We start from the raw sequence: 20,461 nt of genomic DNA, 5'->3' as shown, positions 1-20,461 counted from the left end.
GTGCTGCCCAAGCAGGGAAAAACACAAGTGTCAGTATAAGCTGGACACATTTGTAACATAATACTGGATAATTTGCAAACACCAGTCAGAGAGGGTAGAGAATGAAGTAGAAAGCAACTTCTGAAGTTGGCATCTTCTCCCAGTCTGCCTGGAGCTGTTCTATTCCCTTGTGCAGAATTGCACCCAATACCAGCACAGGGCCAGCAAGAGGTTCTGCCCAAGCTTTTGGGCAGACTGAGGCACTGAGGTTTCCAAACATGAAAGGACAGCAGCCAGGCTAATTCAGTGTAATAAGTGTAGCAATAGTAGTATTACATGTTCACTCCACATCCTGCTCCAGAACTGACATGATTCTCACCACAAGAATCACCTTTCCTGAGTTTCCTGCACCTCTTTCACCAATGACCAGGACATGCCACGTTCTGGAGCTCTCCTGTATCTTTTTCCCACACTGTGCTCTCACTTCATTCAAAATAAGAAAAATACAGAGTATTTATAGAGTTAACATAAACTCAGTAAAGCCACATCAGAAACTTACATCTATTGCAAAACACAACATTTCAAAAACCACAATGACCCCACACCACAGTCTCTGCTGAAAAGACAAGAAACCTTTCAGGAGACTGCCCCCTCCAAGAGAATCCACCTCCATAGAAAGCTGCATGCCTGGCTGTTTGAAAGCCTACACAGTGAGTTTGGCAAATCAAATCCAGTTCCTCGTGGACAGGCATAATGGTGAGGTTTGTTCCACTGACATTTGGGGTAAATGATGGGCCACGGAGGGACAGACTGAATTTCAAGCTGCCATCTTAGCTATTTTATCATCAGCTTGTCTCCTCACCCTGGGACACAACACAATTACTGCCCACTGATTTACATATACAAAGATGACAGTGTCCAGTACTGTTGTCTGGGTAATTTTTGGTAGTGCCCACATCTTTCTTACAGAACAGGAGAAAGACTTTTGTTACTGGAAGGCATTGTCATATTCATGTGCTCTCATGCCTCTGGGAGGACCTACATGCCTTGAACATAAGAAGTGTTAATCAAAAACGTGTTTTTCCCACTCAGAATGTTTGTTGAACCAAGTGTGGGCTGAGGGGGCTCAGACAATGAGAGAGGAACACCCTGGGGCAATGTTCTCTCACATAACTGATACTTCAGCTGCAGTGGCTGTGTTCAGTCTTCTGCCTGCAGCACCTTCCTTAACACTGCCAAAGCCAGAAGGAAAACACAGCAATTTTTACTTGAATGCTCGCTTGGAAACAGCTCTCTCCTCCACCCCTCCCTGAGTGCACTAAATTCTGCTTTTCTGGCTTATCTCTCACTGCACAGACTGGTTCCCATGAGCCATCCATAGCAGTTGGGGCCTCTTTAATCCACTCTTTCCACATCCACATCTCCTTTCTCTGCATCTCAGCCCCTCTCCTGTACGTGTCTCTATGCAGGTTGCTGGAAGCAGTAGGATAAGATAAGTTTTGCTACTGTTTATTTTCATTTGAATCCTTTGGGCTGATTTTTCTGTTTCACACTCCACTAGTTTCAGGATACATCAAAATCTGGAAGACAGCTGTGTGCATCATGCCAAGTCATGGCTGTGCTGGAGCTGCTGTGCATCAGTTCATCAAATGTACAACCAAAGAGCCCTCATGGCTGCCCTGCTTCCACAGGGCAAGGGACTTCCAAGGAAGTCACAGGCAATTTTACACTTCTAGTCAATGGCCTGAGGGCCTGCCAGCATGCAGACTAAACTGGCATAGCCAGGAGTCTGCCCCAGGCATTTCTGCTGCTGGGTGTCTACAGTAATTCCAAAGAAGCCAGCACACCTCAGATTTATGCCTGGTAAACCTTACAACAGGATCTGGCCTGACTTTCAAGGTCTATATATATATTTTTAGATGACCTGAAAGTAAAGCAGAGATATTGCTGCATTCTTCTGATGCACGCCTGCAAATCCATAACCAGGATTATCCCATCCAACTGACTTACTGGCTACATTACAAAGCATAAAACAAGAATTTCTGCTGGAAGCTGCCCTTCATCCCTAACTCAGTTTACATAACATGGAATATATAGGAAGTCCCTGTACAGTAAGGGGAGACAGAAGCTGAGCAAAGAGAATTTCTCCCCATTACAGACAATTACACGGCTCCTGTCCTGCATTTGTAGGAAACAAGGAGTACCTTGGGAAAAGGTTCAAACACACACAGGCATTACCCTTTCTGTCAGTTTTCCATGGTCTGCCTTCTTTCTGTCTAGAAATACAAGCTCCCCCTCTCGGTCAGTGCTAGAGCCTGGATAGGTAAGTGCCTTTAGGACCTGAGAGTCTGAAATACAGAGCTGTTGCTTAACTCCTTCAGAAGGACCAGCACTGGGATCTTGCACCAGGGCACCAGGCCAGTTTGAAGAGACTCAGATCTACAGATCACTAAGAATATATGGGGTTTAGTAAAAACTCTTCTTATTTGAACCTGTTTGAGGTTCATACTCATGCTTTGATTCCTTCTGCGGTTTCATGAGGTCACCTTTCATTTTTTTAAAAAAGTCTCAAAATCATCACCCCTAGTCACAGCACTTCAAGTGCTGGGACTTTTTGAGAGCAGTACAACAAATTGGACTTAAAATAATTTCATCAGCAAGCATCACTTGAACCTTGTCTGAAAGATCTCAGCTTCCCCCAGGCCTTGCAGATACCACAAATTGTTTTCAGCTCTTGTGAGGTACAAGCACAGCTCATTCCCTCAGCCATCCCAGCTGAGGAGTCTGGGTGCAGTTGCCTGCACTGTAATGCAGCCCTCTTTTGGGGCTATGAGTAACCAAGGTAAAATTCTTTGTTTTTAAGTGCCATGGAGGGCTGTGACCCTGGGAATCCCACAATGGGGGCAGATTGGAGCCACGTGCTTCCCTCCCTAATTGTGATCACTGGCTGATAGATAATCCCTTCATGGGTTGCTGCTCTACAATTGCTGCACAGCAACCAATCCAATCTGAGAGCCAGAACCAGGCCCAGGGGTACAATTCCCCTCCTACTTCCCTAAAACATGGTGAAATCTACTGTTTCCATAGAAACAAATCAGTTTGATGTCCACACAGCTCCTGCATCCCTCACTGGTGGGCATCAGCCCCCAGCTGCTGAGGTTTTAAGAAAGTGTCTACAGTTACAGGTCAAGAGTTTGGAGGAGAAACAAGAGGCACTCCCAGCATACAAATCTGACCGTCTCATCCAAAATGTCATTTGCTTCAGTTCATCTCTGCTGTGAGAGAAATAATCAGGAATATTCTTCTCCTCCTCCATTTTGAGGGTTGAGTTATCTGCCAGCTCCCTCCCTGCTATCTTCCTGCAGATGGGTTAGTCCAGAATACGTGAGGACGTAGAACACAGATGGGAAATCAAAACAGAATACTCCAGTACCTCACGTGCACTTGTGAGCCAATTTACTCTGTGTTTCTGCAGGTAAAAAACTGTAAAGACATTCTCCTGTTTGGAGCTCTGCATTTTACTGTGGAGAATTATTTAGAGAGTGGTACAGCCTAGAGTGCACTGCCTGATCTCAAAAAGTCACTGCCCGTTATAGCAAATGCCGCATTGACTCCAGGCTGCAGAGCTGGGGAAGCACAGGCTGGAGACAGCACAAAACTGCAGCACTGCTGCTGTGCAGCTTCCTCTAGGATTTTCTGAGTAATAGAAAATGAAGTCCTGGATTTTGTTTGCAGCCTTGGGATATTCACGGTAAAAAATAATACAGCACTTATTCTGCATGACAATATCAGGAACTCAAGAGAATAAGCAGCCTGATGTATCCTGAATGGATGTGGCAGTAAGGATTACACATTTGTGGAAAATGCAGTTTTGATTTCAAGAATTACAATCCCAGGAGAAAGGAAAAAAGGCTGGTTTTACTCATGTGAGAAAAAAAAAGTAACACCAGAAATATTGCACGGCATGATGCATTCTCTACCCCAGAAACTGTAAACCAGACCTTTATGTCTGTCTTGCTTAATTTTCACCATCACAGCACAAAAGCAAGTTTTCCTTTTGCTACTTCAAAAGCATATATACCCTGGCAAAAATCTCTCTGTAATTTCCAGACAGTCCCCAAGAAGACAATACCAGGCAGCAGCAACACCAGAGAGCATCAAATTAGCTCAGTCCCTATGACAGTAGAGAAGAAACAGGGTTTTTTTAAGGCCAGAAAGGTAAACCCATGACCCAGCATCTTTGCCTCTTTTTCAAGCCGCACTGATCTGTCATCACACTGCAGCAACACTGCTCTGCTTTGGCACAAACAAACCTACCAACAACCCCTGGCTCGGCTGTAACAGAAGGCTGCAGCCTTGAAAAACGTGACCTGTTCAGCACCTGCAACTTGAGCTGTGAGAAAACAAAAGGACAAGCTGTACACTAAAACTCTGGGACAGGAATGGCTGATGGGAAGGCACAGCCACAATAACACCCTGGGATTAATGGATGCTAAGACTGACGAGCAGCAGGCTGACCTGGCTATTTCCCACCACCAGTGTCTTAATCTCTGGAGCCAGGCTGCAGCTGAGTCCAGGCTGCCCAGCAGCAGAGGCTCTCCTGTGTCCAGACACCATTATACTGTGCAGCATTAACTAATATTCACACTATTCATCGTATGGAGACTCTGGATAAAAAAGGGGGTTATCCCCCTTTTGTCCTTCTCTCCTTCAGAGAAGGAAACAAGGTACAACGGCAAATTCAAAGATATCAAATACTTGTGCTAAGTATAATCTTAGATTTCTTGTCAAAACTCCACCTCTGGAGTCCTGGTATTTGCTGCAAGACCCAAGAGAAGAACAAATGTAGCTGGAGGCACATTTCACCACTGCAGCATGACACTTCCTCCACTCCCAGACAGCACTGTGCGCTAGAAAAGGAGACAGGCTGCCCAGAGCCTGGATTCCTTAAAGGGTACAGACAACTGAAAGAGTTCATTGGGAAAGGCAAAGTCACTTTGATGAGCCCACAGACACAAACCAAACAGAAGCTGCATGAGGAAGGATGGTACCTCAACAAGCCATGATGTGTTGCTAGTTGCCACACACTGGTGGTGAGTTTATAAAGCTGAATGCATGTTCCCAATGGCTTATCTTGGGTCAGTGGTAAGAGGCAGAGAGTGTTGTGGATGGGGAAGCAGCCTGCTTCCTTTCCAACAGGCCAGACAGGAAGGACAGAATTCCATGGGGTAACAGAGTTATGCTGCACTCAGGCATCCTGACCAAACTGCCCACAGTGCACAGCTGTCCTGCAGAGGGAATTTAAGATGCCAATTTACATCTCTGCTCTGCCTTGAGAAGTACACAGGAACAGTGCCAGGTTCCTTGCTATGCACTGCACCTCTGCAGCTCCAGATAGAATTAGAATCAATCCAGGCTGGGAACATGGTGCAGAGGCACTGCCACTTAAAGCACTTGAAGAAGACCCAGCAGTCTGACTGCAAACACCTCTAGTGCAGAGCAAAGTCAGAAGCATTAAACTCTACTTAAAAAACCACACAAACATCTCTATTTCCCATTATACCAGAACAAAAATTGGATCAATAGTCCCAGAAGAGATGAGCTTCAGACCTCCTGTCTGGCTCCAATGTCCAGTGGAACAACACTTCTCATGTGCACAAAAGGAACATTTTGCTCTAGTCAAATTTGGGCAGTGACCATGGGAGGTGACAAAAAGGCTGGACTTAAATTCAACAACAACAACAAAAAAGGAAGATCAAAACAGTTATTGCTTTATCAGTGCGCATTCTGATAGCAAAATTGTGGCATAGTGACTTGGACAAACCATAGTCTTACAGCTTTCCATTCCTTTCCTTATCTTCCACAAGTAAAGGGTTTAACTAAATCTCTCTTTCTTGTATCTCCGCTCCACCAATACAGTGATTTCTAAGACATCTCCTTTTGGCCCTCCAGGTGTTCAATGCAAGCTCAACTTTGTCCAAGCAGAAGTTGGCAAAATATCAAGTGCCAATGCAGTAACTCACTTATTCTTTTGCAGTGAACATTCCTTAAATATCATTCCTTCAATAGTCTATACAAATCCGTTCAGGAAATGGATCTCTTTCTCCAAAATTAGTTTGGGATGCCTGGTAGTTTGCAGGCCTGAGATAACAAACACATCTTGCACGAACAGGCATAAGCAGAGTAATTCTTAGAAACGGGAACAAATCAAAGTAGCACAGCCCAAAGGGAAGAAGTTTATTACTGGGATCTCTGCTGAGAGCTGCATCATGTAGAAGAGGTGACCTGAGATTCAGTGCTGGAGCTGCAGCATCAGCTCTGCAGTGTGACACATGTCATGCACCAACCCCTGAGGGTATTCTGCATTTTGGAATGTACCAACCTCCTCCTTACCCGTAGCTTTAACCCCACTGCGACACATCTCCTCTCAAGGCCACCACCATGCTCAGGCAATTCCCAGCTATTCATAGAGGAGCTTCTATTAAAAGTAAAAGCACAATCAGCTTAAGAAATAGCCAGAGATTACACAAGAGATCACAGCAGCCAGAAAGAGAGAAAACCTAACATGTATTAGAATCAAGGGGTCCCATCGTGACCCAGAGCAGAGTAAGCTCAGAGCAAATCATAAACAAGTCAGCAAGGCTAAATATCAGCATAAAACCTGTGAGGATTAGAGCTTTGTTGTTTATTGGTTTAATTCTGAACTAACAGGTCACCAGACATATTCCCCTGATAACAGAGAATTGTTCCTGTGCTGGAAGGCAGGTGGCAAATGGACAGTCATTATAAGCCTCATTTTCAGAGGTTTATAACTACGTGGATAAGGAAGAGCTCTCAGGGCTGTAACAGTCTTGGTCAGAGCCCTGAGCAAGATCCTATGTAACTTACTCTGTCTTTACACATGTAAGAGTGGCAGGAAGACAAAGAGGAGGAACTGAACAAAGACTTCAAGATTTTTGCCTTTAGGTACCTCTTTCCTTGTTCTAAAAAATTCAGCACCGCCTCCCTCATCACTGCATCTCCATTCTCAATTTTAAAATAAAGGGAAACACTGTAGTTTCTCCTAGTGCTCTCCAGGGTAAGTTAGCTGTGCTGTGAAAACATTTGCAGATGTTGAGAACCGACTGCTCAGCATCTCTGTAGACTTCTGCCTATTGATATGAGAAAGGGTCTGAGTGCAGCTGAAAAGCTACTCTGAAATACAGCTGCAATTTATGATCAGCTTTTATAAAGCATTACAGCAACACTGCCTGGCTTTGCAGCCAAAATCCACAGCAGTATCAGTTTAACACTGGCCGTGTCCTCTCTTAGGCATCACATATACTGGCCCCTCTTGCAGCAAGAGTGTTTCCCAGCCCCAAAATGACAGTCTGAGCAGTCAGACAGGAGCCCAGCACTTCCCATGTCTGTTATGGCTGTATTAACTCTTCACCCTTCCACACAGCTGCAACAATGCAGCCTAAAGCCGTAAGAAACAGGAAAGGGAGAGTTAAAGGAGACTGTTGAGGCAATACATTATTAAAATAGTATTTTCAGCCCCAGAGACTCCAGTTCAATTCCCATTTCCGTCACAAGTGAGGTACTGGGTTTATTCCAAACCTCATTTATTGTTCATTGCGACTGCAACACGAGTATTTTAGCAGAGCTTATAGTTTGGAGACTAAGCCCTGATTTTTAGGAAAGGAAGAGATGACAATGAAGGTCTTAGAAGCTTTGAGAGTCTTTATACTTGTCTCCAGAAGCATTTAGGGAAACAGCATCTTTTAGAGAAAAAAAATACCCTCAAACCTCCATGTTAGAAATTGCTGTTTTCAATACAAAAGCTACACTGCTCTTCTGTTCGCTGAATTGCTGTGGCCAGGGCTCTAAGAAAAGCCACACAAGTCACAAGACTTGCAGAAAAATGGCAGAAGCTGGCAAGTTTGCTTCTAGTCAGCAAGACACAGCTTGAGGAGCTTGCATAACGTCTGCTTCCAAGAAGCTCCCAAAAGCATGTTATGCTGAATTGCAAGAAGCTACCAACCAGGGACCATCTCACTTCCATTTGGTCATGGCAGGGTCTGCCAAAACTTTCCATGTCAGATGCTCTGGAGAAAACAGAGACACTGTTAGATTTCAGACTCAGGGCTCATTATTCCTGTACTGTGTCTTGAAGGAAAGCAAAGCAGTTATCTACTACAGTCAGCACCAGGCTCAGAGCTCTGACAAACCTTAAGGTCACAAAGGAAGCAAATGTCAGCAACTTAATTGTCCTGTCTGCCCATCTACATAAGACAGCTTAAGAAAACTGTGGAGCCACTTCATATTCAACTGTTATTAAAATATTTACTAGTGGACTTTGAAAACAAAGCTGGACCTAACCACAAAGTATCTATGAGTCACCTGGAATAACTGTTTAATATCTAACATAAATTGTGCCCTCAGTTGCCCATCAGTGTTTTGATGCAGTCTTGCCTGCTCATCAGTAAACACTGAAACATTCTCAGCCCTCTCTTTGTAGCTAACCCAGTATCTATAGTAGTTAGTTCTGACCAACACATCCAGTTTGCATTACTCAACTCCATCAAGTCACCCCAAAATAGGCACGATGTGTGCTTTAGACGGATCACAGATAAATGTAAATTAAAATAAATAACTTATTGCAGTTTTTCCAGAATCAGTTCTGGCTTGCAGGCTGACCACCTCCAAACCTGACCAGAGCATGGAAGTACTGAATGTCCCTAGGTACAAAAATCAGGGCTCACTCCTCTGTAGAGCTGTGCTACCCATCCCTGCCCTGAAAGACCACGTTCAAAAATTCAAGTGCTACCAGGCCATCTAGGACAGCCTCTCATCTCCAGAGCTTTCTAAGAACAGCCTCACTCCTCAAAGCCTGCACCTGACCTATGCCAGCAGCCAAAGGTGGCTGCACCAGATCCAACCTCTGCAGAGCAGACCTAAGTAACCTGCAAAATACCTACAGCAAAGGAAGAATTAAAGTTCTTGGCACAACACTTCTAGAGAGAAGGCAAGCCTCTGAAAGGGCTCAGACAGACACTGCAGTGCCATCTTACAGAGTTTTCATTTATTGCTAAGTAAAGCAGTTTATCACTTTGTGCTTAACCTTTTCCAGTGTTAGTTCAAGTGTACATTAATGATATACACCTACATGTCATGGGAGACACCAACAGCCTCTAAGGATGGAGAAAAAGGTATAAAAATTAATCACTAAGAATTTAGCTTCAGAGCAAAGAACAGAATTCTACCTCAAGGCTGAACATGCCCATTTGCCTGTAATAAGAGACAATATTCCTTAAGCATGAGATTCCACTCTCTATCAGAAGGTGCAAAACCAGGTCAGAGGCCCGGAAGAGGAAACTTCAAGTAGAATGAGAAATTGTCCCACTAGTAAGCTATTTTTCCCACCATGCATGACTAGACTTCTGGGTTTGGGGTTTGGTTTTTTTTGGACCAGATTTAATTTCGTCTCTCCTCCCAACTAGCAGTACTCTGACTCATACGGTTACAGATCTGTGAGTCCAAGAAGGAGGAAAGTATTAAACCCAAAGTTTTTGGGGTGTTTTTTTTAGTGGCATATCAAGAAAGTAGGTTTACCCTGCACATTATCAGTAAATCTCCTTTCACAGACACCGCCTCAAAACCAATTTTACATTGGGCACATAGGCTGAACACCATATGCTTCGAGATGACTGCCTGCCACCCCTTCACTAACTCTTCTGGTTTTGCTACTCATGCACTGCCTGAAACAAAAAACTGGTTCACATGGGTGGAGCACACATGGATTTGTTCTTGTCCAATAAATTCACTGCTCAAGGCATCATAATAAGTTTCACCCCAGCAGCTAGAACACAGCAAGAACTGTTTTCTTAATTAACTTATGCTAAGCTGTAAATTGCTTCCATTTCTTCTCAAAAAGATCCATCTTAAAAAAACCTTATTCAGATTTTTTACTCACTCTTGTACAGACAGACTTAAACCTGGAGTACAAAGTAGGGACATTCAGGAATTTGCCAGATCAGGAAGGGGATTAACTTCCTGCCTTAGAATAACATTTTCAGAAGCTGCCTCAGATAGGAGGTGTTGCAGACAGACTCCCACTCCTTCTGTTTAAGACTATCAGGGTTCTGCCTGCTCTGAGCATCTGGAAAAGTCAGGGTCAAGGACTTGGCTTGGTATTCCCCGATAGGTATTAAATGGCTTCTGAAAACAATCAGTACCCTTTAAAAACAGTAGGTCATCTTTGCTTTGCCTGGTTTTATTAAGGTTTTTTCACTGTGTGATAGGCACACAAAGTTTGAAAACACAGGAGCAGCTGACAGTTTAGCTTTTGGGAACTTCTGACTCCTTTTCCCACCGGTTCTGTTCCCTCTTTACAACCTTGTATCACTGCATCCTATTTATTGAGGAAACACACAAAAAATTCCACATGTACTTATCTCAAAGTACAGTAAGAATTAATAAAAACCTTCAAGATGTTCTAAGACTCTCAACTTGAGGATTATCATGCTAACAAGGAAAAGTCCACAAGGAAATGCAGCATCCCTGATCTGGCAGCTATCAGGTGATGAATTCCAGCAATGACAAGGCAACCTGTCATTTTCACACACCAGTGGGTCCAAACACCAACTTGCACCACACTGAGCACCAGCTTCTCCACGGGACTGCAGCTGGTTTCCCTTCCCTAGGTAAATTCTGATTTGATCTGAGACTTGCCATTAAGATCCCTTCCTCTAGAGAATATAAGGCTAGTGAGCAGCTACCAGAAGCACAAGATCTTCACTAAAGAGTTAAGCTGAAAGATACAGCTAGAAAGATCTGCAGAGAACATGTAACTGCTGCAGGAAGTAGAAAAAATATTAGACTTGTACTTATTTGAGCCAACCCCAATAGGATTAAAACAAGTTTACAACAAACACAGGCAGACACTGCTGCTGCACTTATGAACACTGAGATTCACGGGGTTTTCCCTCACAGACATCCATGTTATGTTATGTTTTAACTTAATTATGTATCTTCTTCTAGCAGTCCTCCTCCCACAAATGTTTGCTCAGAGCTCTACAGATTTCTCTTAAGTTAAATTATTTTATCTTGGGGTCTGCTGTAACACATTACCCATTTCCCCCAGTGCTCCATATTTTCTTCCTTCCCCAATTAATCCAAGATGAAAATAGGTATTTTCTTCACTGGAGACCAAAGACTGGCTGCCATGTGAAGGACTTACCTGACCATAGTTTATTTCTCTAAGCAGCACAATCCTACTTCTGGTGCTTGCACCATCCACTGCAACCCTAAATAAGTCAGTTCACAAGGAGTGCCTGTGTTTCTAAGCTGCAAATAGACAACAGGATTTGACTGGCTCACAGATGTATTTATCATACAACAATTTATGGTCCATGATTAGCTATTAATCATCTCTCTGCCAGCACACATCTCAAATCAGAACCCTCAAAAATTTAGAAGAATCACTCTTAAGAACCTCTTTTGTGGCCAAAGCACATGCCATGAATGTATCTTCTTGTTTAAATTTAAATCTGGTCCTGAAGCACTGCAGTGATGCTCAGCATTGCCCAGTACAACAGACATCCCCAATCTATACATAATGTAGCTATTTTACAAGATTTGAAATCTCAGTCCTTACCACTCAAGCTCATAAACCACATACTGGAACAGAAACCTGAGCAACCTAAAAGTACACAGATCATCAACAAAACACTTTTCCTGCAGGAGCAGGCCAAGTATCTGGATCTCTTTATGCATCCCTTTAGGATCCTTCACTTCTACATAGCTGCTAAACACTGGTTTTGGTCTCTAAAGGTATTTTGCTGGGGAGGCTTTCCATAGCAAAGCAAACTATTTGTTATCAAAGAAGGCATTCCCTCATCATATCTTGGGGGTGTAATTATCTCTAAATGGCTGTGGAAGGTATTAAGCTGCTCCTCAGAGTTATACCTGAAGCCAAACTAAACCCTGTGCCTTCAGGATCTAGCTTTGCATCACCAGTATGGGACATAGAAAGGCAAAGAGACACTTGCTGCCAGGCCCATGCTTCATTTTGTCACAGCAATTACTGCAGCTATGCCTAATGAGTATTTTGCCTTTTGACTGCCACAGGCATTGCAGTGCTGCATTTTCCCTGCTCTTCTACCCATGTGGAAATTTCAGTGTGTTAGGAGAGGCAAGGTTAGCCCAACACGGTTGAGTTCAGGCCCACACCTGTCTCCTGATTCCTTCCAGGCAACACAAAAATATCAGGGAATTCAGCATGTACCATCAGAGCCTGGTGACAGACTGCTAAGTACCCCTGTTTTGGGTGCACAGTTTCCAAGAGAAGATACTTATGGGGTACCAGATTCCAGCTCAGGTCTGGGGTCAAGTAAACACTGATTCATTTTGCACAAGTTTGGCACTGCTTAGATCCTCTGATCATAAACAAGATGGTTTCATCTCCATTCAAGTCCTTCCACCCACTGTTCCCAGCCCTTAGTCACTGCCTCCTCAGCAGCCCCCTGAAACCATCTGTTCTGGAGAAGTCAGAGGTGCCTTGTTTTCCCCACGAAGAGCAATGCAGCTGTCCCAGCCGGGCTGAGCAGCACCCTGCCTTGGATCAGACACCTCCACCACAAGGCACAGCCATTCCAGGAACCAGCTGAACACAGCCCAGTGCTTCCAGTTCTCCTGTTTGTAAAGCACAGGTAACAGTAATACTCCCAGAAACCCAAAGATCTGTGTAACAGTGCTCTGAGAGCACAGGATTGAAAGAAAGCATATTTGTTATTTTCACATGGTAAAGTAAGAGTGGCATGAACACGGATGATTATACAAACAGCCCTGGGGGCTGTCTCGTACAACCTCCTCAGTCATTTGGGCTCTTAAGTCAAATTAGCACATACCACAGGCTTTGTTCTTTTTATCAGACCAATTTTGCTGGTACAGTTGCCTGCTCCAAGACCTATTTATTTAGAAAAGGAGGCTGCAGGGAAGTAACAACACCTTAAGAACGGACTAAATGATCAATGAGGTCCATTCCAACCTGAGTTATCCTTCAAGCTTATAACCACACCGACAGGAAATGCCTGGAGCTCACCCAATTAACCTTCCTTCCAGTTCTGGGGCCCAGGACAAACCAGTCTGTGGACAGATGTGTCACCTGTCTGGCTTCTACACGGCTTCTTGTTTCTTCAGCAATTTTATCACCACCAGCCGGTATCAGAGCCACCACGCTGAGACTCCAGCAGCAAAAGCACACATAGCAGCCACACTGACATCTGGTATTATAAATACAAGCTCTGCACTGTTGGATAATCTGTTAACAGCAGAGTAAGTGTCACTGAAAACGCAATTACCAGAAACTACTAAGCCATCGAATTCAGGAGGAGAAAAATACTTATTTGGTAAGACATGTAACTAAACACTGATTGCAGGCAGTATCACTCCTCCCTGCTTGTAGGTTTCCACTGAGTGTGGGACTCAGTGCTACTGCAAGGTGCCTGCAGCAGCCCTGGACTGAAACCCCGCACAGCCACAACACAGGTCTGGCAGGGGGCAAGTGTGCTGTTCTGTTAGGGAAACGTGATTTAATGACAATTTGAAAGGAGCCCCACAGGTCCTGAGCAGGGAAACCTGCCCTGTTGGGGCCTCCAGCCCCTGTGCTGAAGTGTCTGCATCATGCCCATCAGCCAGTACCAACCACATCAGCATTTGCTCTTGCACAGATTTCCATCCACTCAGAGAGAAACTCATCAGCACTCACATTCCCTGTGCAGCGAGCAGCTGCTGAGCAGTAGCTGCACCACCATCCTGGTATCAAGCTGGAGCAGTGACATATGTCATGTCCACACTACAGCAATAATTGTATTTGTACACAGTAGGTCTACACACAATTTCTTCTTACGACTGTTCAGACAAGAAAACAGCCCTTATCACAATTACACTGAGGAACCATGCTCATTCTGGATACTATTTCCATAGCTCCTTATCATGGTTTCCAATACCCACACAGAAAGAAAAGAGACTATACATTACAGCAGGGCCCCAACACTATTTTAACAGGATTGGGATTTGCAGCATATACACATACATTCTGTGGTAAGAGGTCTCAAGTTACCAGTCTAAACTAGCCAGCACTCAGGGGTATCAAATGCAGAAAGACCTCTTCACATTGACATTTTCCATTTCCCCTCCAATTATTTTCTCTAAATGCTTTTCTACAGACAGCTCTCAGCTCCTGCTCAGGGGACCCTTAATTATTTCATTTTCTAAAAGCCACAGCACTATAACTTGCTGCTAGAGAGACAGCTGATGGGACACAGTGAGGTCATAAGTTCTCTTGTGACAGGAGTCATCAAAAAGAGACAGAAGATAATTGAATTCATATATTTTCCACCAAGCAGATAAAACCCCTGGTTCTAAATTGGTGCCAGTGGAGATGCACCAAGAATTAGTAAATGCTCTTGTGTGGCTGGTCTAAAGGAGAGGAGCAGTTTACCCCAATACACCGACTGTCCTTCCTCCAACAAATCCCCTCTGGCCAAGCAGCCCTACATTATCTACGACACCACTGCAGCACTGCCTGCACAGATCCTCTAAAAAGGATTTATGAGGTCTGACTGCCGGTACTTAGAAAGCATGAAAACAGAGCCAACAGGTGAACCCATTTTGCTCAAAGACTTCAGAAGATCCATTTTCCCCTTCTTTAAAAGCTACAGCCCAACAAGTTTTTCAGTTGGGTGACAGGAATTTTTTTTTTTTTCCTGGGACTATGGACAAACAAGTGGATCCTGGACTATGACCTGAGGCTCAGTAGAATGTGTTTCTGCAATATCCTGCCTTTGGCAGGATCCCAGCATCTCTTGGGGATACACTGCATGGACCTTTGGAAGTTAGCTAAAAGAGATGCCAAACTCTTTAAATTTTATATTCTTATTTTTTCAAAACTCTTTGATCTATGGCATAGAAGAAGAATTTTTATTTTGATCATGCTTCCTTTGTACTAGATGCAACCCCTGTGTCTTCCTCCTGGTACACCCAGCACACCTGGCACTCACTGCTCAAAGATACCCTTGCACAGATTTTGAGGCTACTTGCAGCTAAACAAGCAGTTAATCCACACCACATACCCTTCTGACAGTGGAAAAGCTCTATAAGCCATCCAACAGCAAACAGCTTAATAGAAAAAGTGGGGGTAGGGAAATGAGAGCCAATAGATGTTGTCACAAATGCAGTTTGCTGAAAGAGAAAAACCCACGCAAGCATCTGACCAGGTATCAGCAGTCACTGCTTTTAAGGCAAGTCACCAGAAACCTGCGTGCTCCTTATAGCATAAAAAAACACCTTGCTAACTAAAACCCGTATATAACTTAATACAATTAATTAACAAGGCCAGGAAAAAGGTGAGGAACACCCCCCCACCCCCCCCAGGTGTTGTGTGTCTGCACTGGAGCAGATACCCAAGCAGCGAGGTCTGCAATTTACTCAAGTTGCAGATGATGAATGCGAAGGTCACATGAAGGGAAGGCATCAGTATATTGCCTGTCACAAAATGGTAGCACCCGGGGATTTGAGCATATAGGAGAGCTATAACCCCGTCCTTCCTATAGCCTCCCCGCAGCTCCTGACATGGCATCCGCTATGGAGGACAGCGAGCCGGGGCTGGGGGAGGGGGACGGAGCAGATTAAACTTAAACACCCTCCGCATCACCCCCCCGCAGCGACAACATCCATCTCTGAGCCCCGCACCGAGCAGGGGATGGATGGGGCCAGCCCCCACAGCCCCTTCAGTCCGCTCCGTTATGTAACAGCCAGGACAAGGGGGGGCTCCCACCGGCCGCCAAGGTGCGGCAGTGGCGGGGACCCCGCTGCGGAATGCCCCCAGGCGGGGAGCCTTCCCTCCCTTCCTCCCGCGCCTCCCCGTACCCCTGCACCGCAGCGCCCGGGCGTCCTGCAGCGCTGCCCGCGCACACACACGCGCCGAGCAGAGCAGAGTAGCCGCGACCAGAGCGCTGTCCCCGCTCCGAGCTGTGCCGGCACCGCGGCTCTGCCCGCGCTGTCCCCGCGCCCGTTCCCGCACCGCGCTGCCCGTGAGGAGCCTCTGCCCGCGCTGCTCCCGCACCGCCCTGCCCGCGGACCTCGCGGCGCTGCCCCCGCACCGCGCTGGCCATGCGGCAGTTCTGCCCGTGCCCCCGGGAACACCCCCGCTCACCTCCCGACGAAATTCTCCAACACGGAGCTCTTGCCGGCGCTCTGCCCCCCCACCACGGCGATCTGCGGCAGGTCGAGGTTGGCGTTCTGCCCGATGGCGGCGAAGGCGTCCTGCAGCCGGTTGACCAGCGGGATGAGATCCTCCATCCCGCGGTTCCCCATGGTTGCGGCGCGGCTTCTCGCGCAGGCGAGCTCGCACTAACCCTTCCCGCAGCCCTCCCCGGCTCTGGGGCCGGTGGGCAGCGGCTCTAGCCCGCGCCCCTCGCCCCGCTCGACGCCGCCCGGGCTCCGCTCGCCTCAGCCCGCCCGCCGCGCCTGTGGAGCGCCCCGTGCTGCCGCCAGGGGGCGTTAAAGGTACTGGGGCCGCGCTGCATCCTGGGAGATGTAGTCCGGCGGCTGCGAGGGGGCGAGGGAGCCGGGATCGGGATGGCACGGCACTGCACTGGTGTCTGTGCCCAGATGCCTGGGAATGGGGCTCGCTCCCAAAACCACAGCAGTTCACGTTGCTCCAGGGCTGCGTCCGTGTGCGGCAGGTTGGCACACCTGTGCAGCCCAGCCGGTGTGATGCGCAGCCCGGTAAGCCCGGCCCGCAGTCAGCGCCGGTGTACCTGTCCGTGAGGCCGAGCCACCAGCACGGTGCCACGGTCCCTGTGGCATTCCCTGCCTCCAGCTGTGCAGCGCTGCCAGCGAACAGGTAAGATGTGGTCAAAGGACCCTCACGGCTTGGTTACTACGCCTGCACTCTTTGATCCTCACAGCCACACCCTTCAGCCAGTGCACCACGGGTTGGTCGCAGTCCTTGGGAATGGGCTGGCACCTGTACAGGAGGGCTTTGTGTGAAGGCAGCACTCCTGAAATCACCAGAATACAGGAAACACTTGAGATTATTAAACTGGACACTTGCAAAAACGCTACCACTTTCTGAGTATCTAGCTGGAATAATATGGCAGAGGCTAGAATAAGATGGTTTTTAAGGTTCTTTCCAACCCATTCTGTGGAAGAGCTTAGAATAAGATGTTTTTTAAGGTCCCTTCCAACCCATTCTATGATTTTGCTGCTTCATTCAATCACAGATGAAAAATGCATCAATTTCTGTTTATAGCTGTAAAACAGTAGATGTGTTGCCTGGCTTGTTTTAGAGAAATGGAAACAGGTGCTTCATTTTATGTACCCAGATTTTGTTTTTAAAATTACTTGTCTGCAATAAAGAGGGAACAGCTTGGTTTTAGGTTTTTAAAAAGGATGGGTTTTTAATAAGAATATAACATGAGGCCATATTTGACTTCAAAGTATAGCAATGAAAACAAGTGTTCAAAAAAGCATCTGATGGCTAGCAATGACTCAGAAGGATGGAGAATGTTGCATTTCAAACACCTCTCAGTTCGTGCTACCCAAGACTCCTATTCACAGCTCAGAGAGAGATGGGGGTGGAGGGGGAAACGAAATACAAAAAACTGCAACAGATTTTAAGCTGTCTGTTTTGTTTTAAACAGCAGCTTTTTAGTTATAATCATTATAATGAATATTTCACAGATGTCCATCAAATTAAATCCATGCAAAAATACCTATGTGGACACACAGAGAAACTGAGGCAACCATGATGAGGGATGAATTTTCCCCATGCTCTAACACATCACCAGTGTGCAGGTAAGAGCACTGAAGGAAGGGAAGGGAGCTGCTCCATCTGTATGGGTAACACCATTGTAGGGCATACGTGGGCAGTTTTGAGGGCTGTCAATGCTATTTTTTCCTCTCAGCAAATTACCCAGTAAATCTCAAGAATTAAGCTTAAGAAATTCAATATAGACTGTGGACAAAAGCCTCTGAGCATCCTTGCAGCCATTCTGATAATTTATATTGAAGGATTCCAGAAAAAAACTGCTATGGGTAGCTGCTCTTTGTAAGAGGTCACCACAAAAAGACCAGTGAAGAGTATCAAAGGCTCAAATAATGATGTCACCTTCCTCCCTGGATCAGAGCTGAATCTCAGGGAACTTTAGACCATGAGGCTCTTTGAAGCTTTATTTGAGGAACCATAAGAAGAAAACCATTCTTTTTCCCAGAGCTCGCTGTAACTTGAAATTCACCAACTGCAATACAGAGAAAGATTGTCCTGTTGCATCACTTGAGTCACCTCACACAATTTACCAGCTCTACTAAAAACTTTCAGTGGCCATGACCAGCCTCACCTGGGGCTTCCCCCCACATCTGTGGACCTGGGAGGGCCATCAGTCCCTGCTGACTCATGGAGAAGTGTTTGTCTCTGGTTCAGTCACAGCCCATGGAGTCTTTGGGTCTGGTTTCACTCACAGATTGACTCCTTTGTCCCCATGTACTCTGAGGAGGTATTTTGTTCTGGGTGAGTCAGCTCTAGAAATAATCATTCAGGTTATACCATTTTTTTGGAAAACTTAAAATGAAACTAATCCATTTGCTTTGAGAAATGTTTGTGAAAGACTGTTGAAAATACAGTATATCAACAGCTGATGTTGAAGACTGAGGGGAAAAGTAGGATTTATATTGCCAGTTAGGGAGCTCATACAGTACAAGGGCTCATGCATGACTTCTTTGCAGGTGTTCCTTCCTGTCAAACTCCTACTTAGTTTTCAGGAAACGAGGTCCTTTGGGGGGATATATGGGAGGTTTTGGCCTAATTGAAGTCTTAAAGGGCAAAACTGGACAGGAGGGATGAGGGGAGTTAATAGGGTGCTCTCCAGGTGCACAAGAAAGGAATAAAAGGAATGATGGAATTGGTAAAACATGCAGAATATTGGTGAACTTTACATGGATCATTACTGTAAAACAGAAATGCACAGAATCTGCTCCTGCTTCTTTGTCCTGCAGAGATATTTCTAAGCAAATGAGCTCCAGTGTCTGCCTGCAGCGTCACCCTAAACCACTGATTTACAGTGTGAAGTCTGAACACTTCTGCAGCCGCTCAGCCCAGAGAGACTGACCTCGAGCATCCCAGGCAGCGAGGCTTGGATTTTCTGAAGCGTTACAAACCTACACCTCCCGCTGATGAAAAAGTGAACTGCAGGCACTCGGAATCGCTCCTAGAGCCTTCCATTTTCTCTCCTGCCACAAACTGAATTGTAAGGATGCTCTCAGCAAACACACCTTTTGATTCTGTAATACCTCCTACCTGTGACTTACTCAGCAGCATGTAGCAGACAGAGCAGGAAAAACAAAAGGTATTTCAGTAACTGGAATGAATAGGGAAAATCTATTTTTCTTTTATCTTAGTAGAAAAACTGAAGATGTGAACAAAGAAAAACAAGAGGAATGAAAGATTCCCACCACCAGTGCTATAAATATTTCTGAATGTACTTTAACATGAATCCCTAAAAATGCATGTGGCCAAGCATATGTGTGTTTCTATGTATGGCTATCAACATAACCACAGTTGTGTATGCTGATTTTGTCGCCTCATGCAAATAGGACTCCCAGTTTAGTTAGCATAATTAGAAATAGACATTTGAGAGCTGGATTCTGTCCTTCATTCCTTGCCCTTGCAAAAATAACATATCTAGTCCTCAGAGGAAAAAAGAGGCAAAAATGTGGAATGCAATTAGCTTAAGTTACTTGCAAACTGTTTCTGCTGACTCCAGGTAGTGTGAATATTTAGAATATTTCACTGTGGGTCTTGAAGTGGACAATTCTGGCCTTTTGGGTTCCTAAAATTGGTTATGAACACAGGTAATAATTTAATTTTAATGCTTAAAATCAGAGGTTTAAAATTCCAAAAAGAAACTGGCCTAGGATTGTCATTGTCCATACTAATACTACATTATACAGCTGATCAATAGTTAAAAATATTAACTAAAATTAGCCTCTTAAATTTCCATAACTATCTAAAGGTGCCTATAGAGAAAGAAAATGCTTAAGTATCTATTTTAAAGGTACTTAAGTGCTACTACAGTAGCAATGGTGCCATAGTAACACCATCCATCTCTTGTGGTATCAGTTGCTCAGAGAAAAAAGTTGATTTCTAATGCTCTTATTAAGTGCAAAAGCTATTTGAAAGAAAAGCAGCCTTTAATTTTTGAATTTTCAAATAGAAAGCTTTTATTTGTAGAATAAGATGGTGAAATGCTTCTTCATCTTCTGTGCTTAAGCTGAATTGGGATGCAAATCCCCCAAAAAGAGGTAAAAGAAGGTAAATCTGTATAAGACACTAGGACAGTATTATTGTGAGTGTGACTCTCCAGAAGCCAGAGTATACATAAGGAAAGAAAGAAGCTGAATGTTATACTCCATTAAGAATGGGATCTGCACAAGGATG

At 45.1% G+C, this 20,461-nt stretch overlaps 1 protein-coding gene across 4 annotated transcripts in view; it reads right to left on the bottom strand.

Annotated features, from left to right (window-relative positions):
- The window catches only part of DNM1 (dynamin 1), a 65,247-nt gene extending 48,758 nt beyond the window's left edge, over positions 1-16,489 (bottom strand). For all 4 annotated transcript variants that reach the window (XM_059865023.1, XM_059865025.1, XM_059865024.1 and 1 more), the window contains exon 1: positions 16,178-16,489. In XM_059865023.1, the coding sequence (XP_059721006.1) occupies positions 16,178-16,338 (161 nt within the window). In that variant the 5' untranslated portion in view covers positions 16,339-16,489. The remainder of the gene's footprint in view (positions 1-16,177) is intronic.
- Positions 16,490-20,461: the final 3,972 nt, after the last annotated feature.

Source organism: Haemorhous mexicanus, chromosome 21, assembly GCF_027477595.1.
Source record: "Haemorhous mexicanus isolate bHaeMex1 chromosome 21, bHaeMex1.pri, whole genome shotgun sequence".
Lineage (NCBI taxonomy): Eukaryota > Metazoa > Chordata > Aves > Passeriformes > Fringillidae > Haemorhous > Haemorhous mexicanus.
Note: the sequence above shows the minus strand (reverse complement) of the source record. Positions and strands in the feature narration are given on the sequence as shown.